This window comes from Ruditapes philippinarum, unplaced genomic scaffold (genome assembly GCF_026571515.1).
Source record: "Ruditapes philippinarum isolate M1 unplaced genomic scaffold, ASM2657151v2 ctg21839_1_1_1_1, whole genome shotgun sequence".
Classification (NCBI taxonomy): Eukaryota; Metazoa; Mollusca; class Bivalvia; order Venerida; family Veneridae; genus Ruditapes; species Ruditapes philippinarum.
Window position 1 is genome coordinate 6429 of NW_026853453.1, and position 6045 is coordinate 12473.

The following is a 6045-nucleotide window of genomic DNA, read 5'->3' on the forward strand; positions in this document are numbered from 1 at the left end:
TAATTATTTTTGGCAGAGTAATGCCCCTTTCACTTTGAAAATAATATGAAATTTTCAGTTTCTGTTTATTATCTCCCCAACAGTACAACACATTCAACTCAAACTTGACATATGGATATGTCATGAGAAAATACAAGTCAAGTTCGAATTTGGTCATGGTTCAATGATTTTTGGCAGAGTAATGCCCCTTTCACTTTGAAAATAATATGAAATTTACAGTTTCTGTTCATTATCTACCCAACAGTGTTACATATTCAACTTAAATTTGACATATGGATATGTCAAAGGAATGGGCAGGTCAAGTTGGAATTTGGTCATGGTTTGATGATTTTTTGGCAGAGTTATGTCCCTTTCACTTTGAAGATAATATAGATACATCTTAGGAATAAGCAGTTTAAGTTTAAATTTGGGCGTGGTTCAATGATTTTAGACAAACTTATCTTTCCTGAATGTTGGAAAAGTTTTGAACTTTCAGTTTCAGCACTCATACTTTTAGCCATTATTTTGGCTACAAATATGCAATATGCTATTTTTAAAAGGTTAAGACTGAATAATTTCAGTGCCTTGAACATTGTATGAAAATGGTTTGTGTTAACATTGAAAAGTTTTAAGGGCTTTGAACTTAAAATGAAAAAAAAAAATGAATGCACCATCTGAAATTTTGGCTGCATGCGGGGGCATCCGTGGCATGATGACACATTTCTAGTTTCTTTATTGAATACTTATGAGTTTAATGATAAAACAGAAAAGAATTTCCTTCAACTAAATAGTCAGAAGTATAGTGACTGCTCGTGCCCAACCCTATCATAGAAAAAAAAAGATGGTGTGAAATTGATGAGGACCACTGAATGAATGTGTACACAATTCCTTGAAATTTAATTTTGCCCTTTTACTAGATTAAGGCTAGTATTAAAACTGGATTAGCAAATGTCAAGTGTGATCTACATATCAATCAGGGATTATCTCCCTTTATAATAATTAATGAATAACATAATAATGAAAAGTACTGAAAGAAGTTGGATCACAAAGTGACGGAGACCAGAGGAAGTGCATTGTCCAAGAAACATAATGCTTCTTTGCTTAATTATTGAATTATATCCCTTATAAAACATTTTGTTTATACATGTACACCCTTTATTTATTGACAGGTTGCTTTCATATTTGATTATGAACATAGCGTTGGTGGTCTTCTTAATTTAGGTTTAGCAAGGAGTCACTTGGTTACTGGTGCTAAAAAGATTCTTTTACTTTTTGCTCATACATCTGATGCCGATACTGTTTAGTTGGTAGTGGTCCTCTAACTTTATTTTGAAGAAAGGCGTCACTCTGGTTAAAGCTTCTGATGCTTTACTACGTCACGGAGCATCAGTCGCCGTTAGCGAAAATGACTTAGCGGAAATCAACTTTTAAATTGGTGACAATTTATAAAGTAAGAAAAGGCACAACAGGTCTTCTCCGTCAATAAAGTTTTGTTTGTTAGTTTGTTTCATTTTACGCCTTTTCCCAGCAGTATTTCAGTCGTATAGGCAGGTAGTTTCCTAACCATCGTTCCTGGAGAGTTACACCAGTACTAGACTACCTTCCTCCGCGCTAAACTACGAAAGCATCTCCCGGGGATCGAACCCACTCCAGAGAGGTAACTGGATTAGAAGTCATCGACTCTAAACCCTCGACCACGGAGGCTGCTCCGTCAATAAAGATATCACCTTAACCATATCACGGATTTATATTACATTTAAGCTTGTGACCATATGTACAATAATATTGCAAACAAATTTGTTGGATTGTTTATTACATGAAAACTAGTAAACACACCGTTTGGTGACACAGAATAATTAAGCACGTGGAGCCGAGAATAGCAGACGTACTATTGACATGAAGCACGAGACATAAATTGCATGTCAGGTTTCATTTATTTACTGTCTTGTGTATTTTAAGTACGATTTGTTTAATCTCGGTATGTAATCAGTTTTAGCGGCAACAAATGTCTTTAAACTTCTTAAAGTTAAAATTCTTCACAAAGTATAATACTTTTCTGAAATGTACGCTTTATACAAAATTTAATTCTTATGTCTATTTTATCTCGAAGACTTTAATGCTTCTGCTTCTTGCTTCTTGTTTAAAGAAGTTACTTTGAGTTATATATAGCCTTCCCTGTGACCTTTGAACTGCCAGAGCATGCGGGTATTCTATATTGTCAGTGACAACATCTCGCACGTGAGACCCGTCCAAGGTTAGCTCTATGACCTTATGGCTGGACCAGTCAGCGACAAACAGCCGGTTGTTGTGCAGTATAAGAGCACCTGGGGTAAATCGTTTATGGTATGTGCTGTTAGAAAATTGCCACAGTTTCTCCCCTGGAAATGTATATAAGATGTAAAAATTACCGATAATGAAACTTAGAAAAAATATGAATAACAAAAGCATGCTCAATGCGTGCTCTACATGATATGTTAGTTAGTCCATACACTTTTCAAGAAACACTTAATTATAAATGAGTCTAATGCTTAATGAAAACATGGTTAAAATTGGGGAAGTCAGTAAAGTCCTCGTGCAAAATTAAAACAGATGCAAAAAAAATCATACATGTAATTATAATATACATTGCATGGTCGCCAATACTTATCATGCTTTTGGTAAACTTACATGTTTGTGTTTGATTTTCAATATGAAAACTACTTAAAGGATGATACTGATAAAAAAACAAATATTGAAGAAATCGTTAACAATATACTGCTTAAAAACATCTACAAAACAACATACCTGACTCAGTGAAACAGCTGATCCGATCATGGCCGCTGACAAAAATAAATTTTGATTCCCTGTCGACATCCAAGTGTCTAGCCTCTCCGGCGTTTATTCCCGTCTCCAGGATAGCCGTTTGTCTTCCGTCGTCATCAAGAATATGGATATCACCAGCGAAACATAGGACAAAATACCGTCCGTCTTGATAAGAGACGGCGAAAAGTGACTCTTTACAAGGTATGTTGAATTCTCTTTGCCTTGATAGATGTATTGTATGAACCTTGACCTGCATGACCTTTCTATTGTGAAATAAGGTCACAGCGACAATATCTTCTGAAACCTGCGTCAGTCCACAAGGTGAAGGACACTCGAGCGAGTCGAGATACGTAAAATCTGGTCCAAATAACATTATCTTTAAATGATTTATGTCTGAAACTACGACTTGGCCGTTGTCAAGGGCAACAATACCTGCAAGGCGACAAAGGTCCGTTTCGTATGGATGCTTCTTTGTGTGGAATCTAGCAATATATTTGAAAAAGGAATTCGATTTCCGTTGTTCTGAAGATGGTATGAAAACTGGTCCACTTGCCAGTGAGTTTGACGGTTTGTAGCTCACAGTGCTCAATGTTGTACTAGATGTACTTTGTGATCCCGGGCTTGTCGTTCTTATAAAATCTTTTATTACTTCATCTGTTAAGAAAACAGGCTGTGACGTTTTTGAGCCATTTTCAGTTTCCACTTTGGCGTCATCTTGTACCGCTGTTATTTCTCGAATGAAATCAAATTCATGATATCTCACAGACGTTTGTTTTTTCTTCATAAGCTTGGAGTCTGGACCTTGTTCTTCGAACGGAACGTACGGCATTTCAACATCATTAAGGCAAGCATTTTCCCCTACAGTCCTACCATCTTCCCGAGCTGACTTTGACAGACGCGTGTGTATCTTCTGGCTTCTTTCTTCTCCATTCGCAGCGCTTTGAGTGCGTAATGAGGATTTGGGTTTCTGCTCGCAATTCAACAGTTGTGGTCTTGTCTCTTTTGCTGTCAATCGTTTGATTCCATTCTTCGTGATTCCATTCTTCGTCTTATAGTTACTATTAAATTTAATTGACATGTCTTTTATGCTATCGAGGAATGGCTTCAAGGCATGGCCATACTTTGTATCCATTTTAAGAACGAAGTCCAAATCATTTAGCATTGTTGTTTCAATTGAAGAGGATCTGTTTTCTTCAACCGATGTAAGAAATGTATCTTTTGCAATGGTCGTTTCGTTAGATGATATATTTGAACCTGTTCCGTTGATCTGTTGAACTTTCAGCTTGTGTACTTGATTACCTACTGGTGTGTGTAAAGTTAGGTTACCTAATGAATCGAGTTGTTCTGCTATGGCACACAATTGCTCTTTCAGTGTGAAGTCAACGGCTGATGCCATGTGGCACTTTCTTATTTCTAAAATGGTTTCCCTGGCTGCTATAGCTTGTTGCTTTCCTTCCTCAAGTGCTCTCTTGAGTTTGAATCCAACGACATTTTCTTTCAACACTGCTTCTGTTACTTCTAGTCTGAAATGAACAAATGTATACTTGGAGATAGTAAATATGATTAGTCTGACGTTCTAGCGAAAATAATTTTGAAACCTTTTTATGAACTTTTATAGCAGAAATATTTCCTTAAATCTTTACATTATGATAGAAGCTACACGAATGAACACTTACATGTACGACGCCCTGCAGTTTCCGCCATGTAACTTAAAAAACGACAACATCAAACAGTGACATGAAAAGAATTTGATTCGGTACAAATTAAGTTTTGATCAATGTTATAACAAAAAACTATCGTTAACTCAAAAAAATCGAAAGTGAATAATTCGATTGTAATAAAAATGTAAACATTATATTATAATACTACAAAACTATAGCAAATAAATTAGATATTATTATATTTTGGGTAGACATACCGTTTTTGTCGCTCTGAGAGTTTCTTTACAAACTTCTTCAACTTTTCTTCTTCAGCCGTTACAACCGCAACCAACTGTCTCTCCGAATTCTCTTCTAATTCTCTCAATTTCTCCTCAAGTCGAGCACGTGCCTCGTGAATTTCCCGCTTAACGTCTGCGCGTGACTCGCGCAGAGACACGATGTTACAGGCGATGTCATTAATGCACGCGCTACAAGACTGTTTCCAATGTTTGATTTCTCGCAGAATTTCGTACTTCATGGGTAAAGCATTAACGTGCCGTATTGTCGCGTTTGACATGTTTCCTTTTTTAACCTTTAAATGTTAGTCACACAATTTATTTTTGAAATATATCTTAAATTTTATAACTTTTATTTCATGTAAATGAAAAATCCAAATTGTCTTTAAATAAATTGTGTTTGATACATACAATGTATTTGAAAACGTATTGATTGTTTAAATATACAAGTACAATTGTTCTGTCATACTATCTTACCATTTGATCAAATTTGAAACAAATAATGTCATTTATTAAGAACAAAAGAAAGGAAAATCAAAGGTATTTTGAGATCAATATATACACGCACTTACTTACGTGCGTTAAAGTGACTTGTAGAATTCACGCATTATAATTTTTCAGACGATCTGTCTATAAATATGAAAATATGAGTGGTTAACGCGTCGGACTAGTAATCTCATGATCGCTAGCCGCATGGGTTCAAACCCCGTCAGGGGCAAGTCGTTGTTTCCTTGAGCAAGAAACTTTACACTCATTGCTCAGTACTGGTTGTGTGTCTATAAGCTTATAGCTTCCTACACAATCGAACTAAAATAAATTCTGTATAAACCAAATATGAAAATAAGATTAAAACATAGTAAATAAATTAATAGCAGCTATTTAAATGAAAAGGTTAATTAAAGATCCTGTATGTGTTACCAACTTAAGTGAAATTTTATAAATGCATATAATTATGCTTCTAAAACAATTTTCATCGAAGAATACGTAAAATATGTACTGCAAATATTTGTCCACATTAAATGTAATCATTAAAATATATGCATTCATGTCTTATTGAAAAATTTGACTTAGACTTTATAGAAAATAAATTTCTTATTACCTCCCTTTATTAACATGAACACGTAAATTCAGTAATATCTTTACAAATAATACTTTTTGGAACTTACAATATTGATAAATCTTCATTTGAGAGCATTATATTTATGATATAAAACCATAAAAAATTGAGTTACAGGATCTTTCAGTAAATACCCGATGCACGAGAAAACAAAATTATTAAACTGATTACAACGTCAATTGCAATTATTTAAAAATGCCCTTCAAATCAA

General features: G+C 34.8%; 1 protein-coding gene across 1 annotated transcript; it reads right to left on the bottom strand.

Moving 5' to 3' along the window:
- Positions 1 to 1807: 1807 nt before the first annotated feature.
- Positions 1808 to 5175, bottom strand: LOC132736901 (uncharacterized). The gene is made up of 3 exons (XM_060724114.1): positions 4700 to 5175; positions 2764 to 4304; positions 1808 to 2357 (listed from the first exon to the last, which is right to left on the bottom strand). The coding sequence occupies exons 1-3, from the start codon at positions 4996 to 4998 to the stop codon at positions 2074 to 2076; spliced, it is 2124 nt and encodes a 707-aa protein (XP_060580097.1). The 5' UTR covers positions 4999 to 5175; the 3' UTR covers positions 1808 to 2073.
- Positions 5176 to 6045: the final 870 nt, after the last annotated feature.

Excerpts from the sequence above, each read along its gene's own strand:
- LOC132736901 (XM_060724114.1), bottom strand. The coding sequence starts at position 4,998 with ATGTCAAACGCGACAATACGGCACGTTAATGCTTTACCCATGAAGTAC. Across the intron at positions 4,305-4,699 it reads CTCTCAGAGCGACAAAAACG|ACTAGAAGTAACAGAAGCAG; the intron begins GTATGTCTACCC and ends TGTTCATTTCAG. Across the intron at positions 2,358-2,763 it reads CAGCTGTTTCACTGAGTCAG|GGGAGAAACTGTGGCAATTT; the intron begins GTATGTTGTTTT and ends ATACATTTCCAG.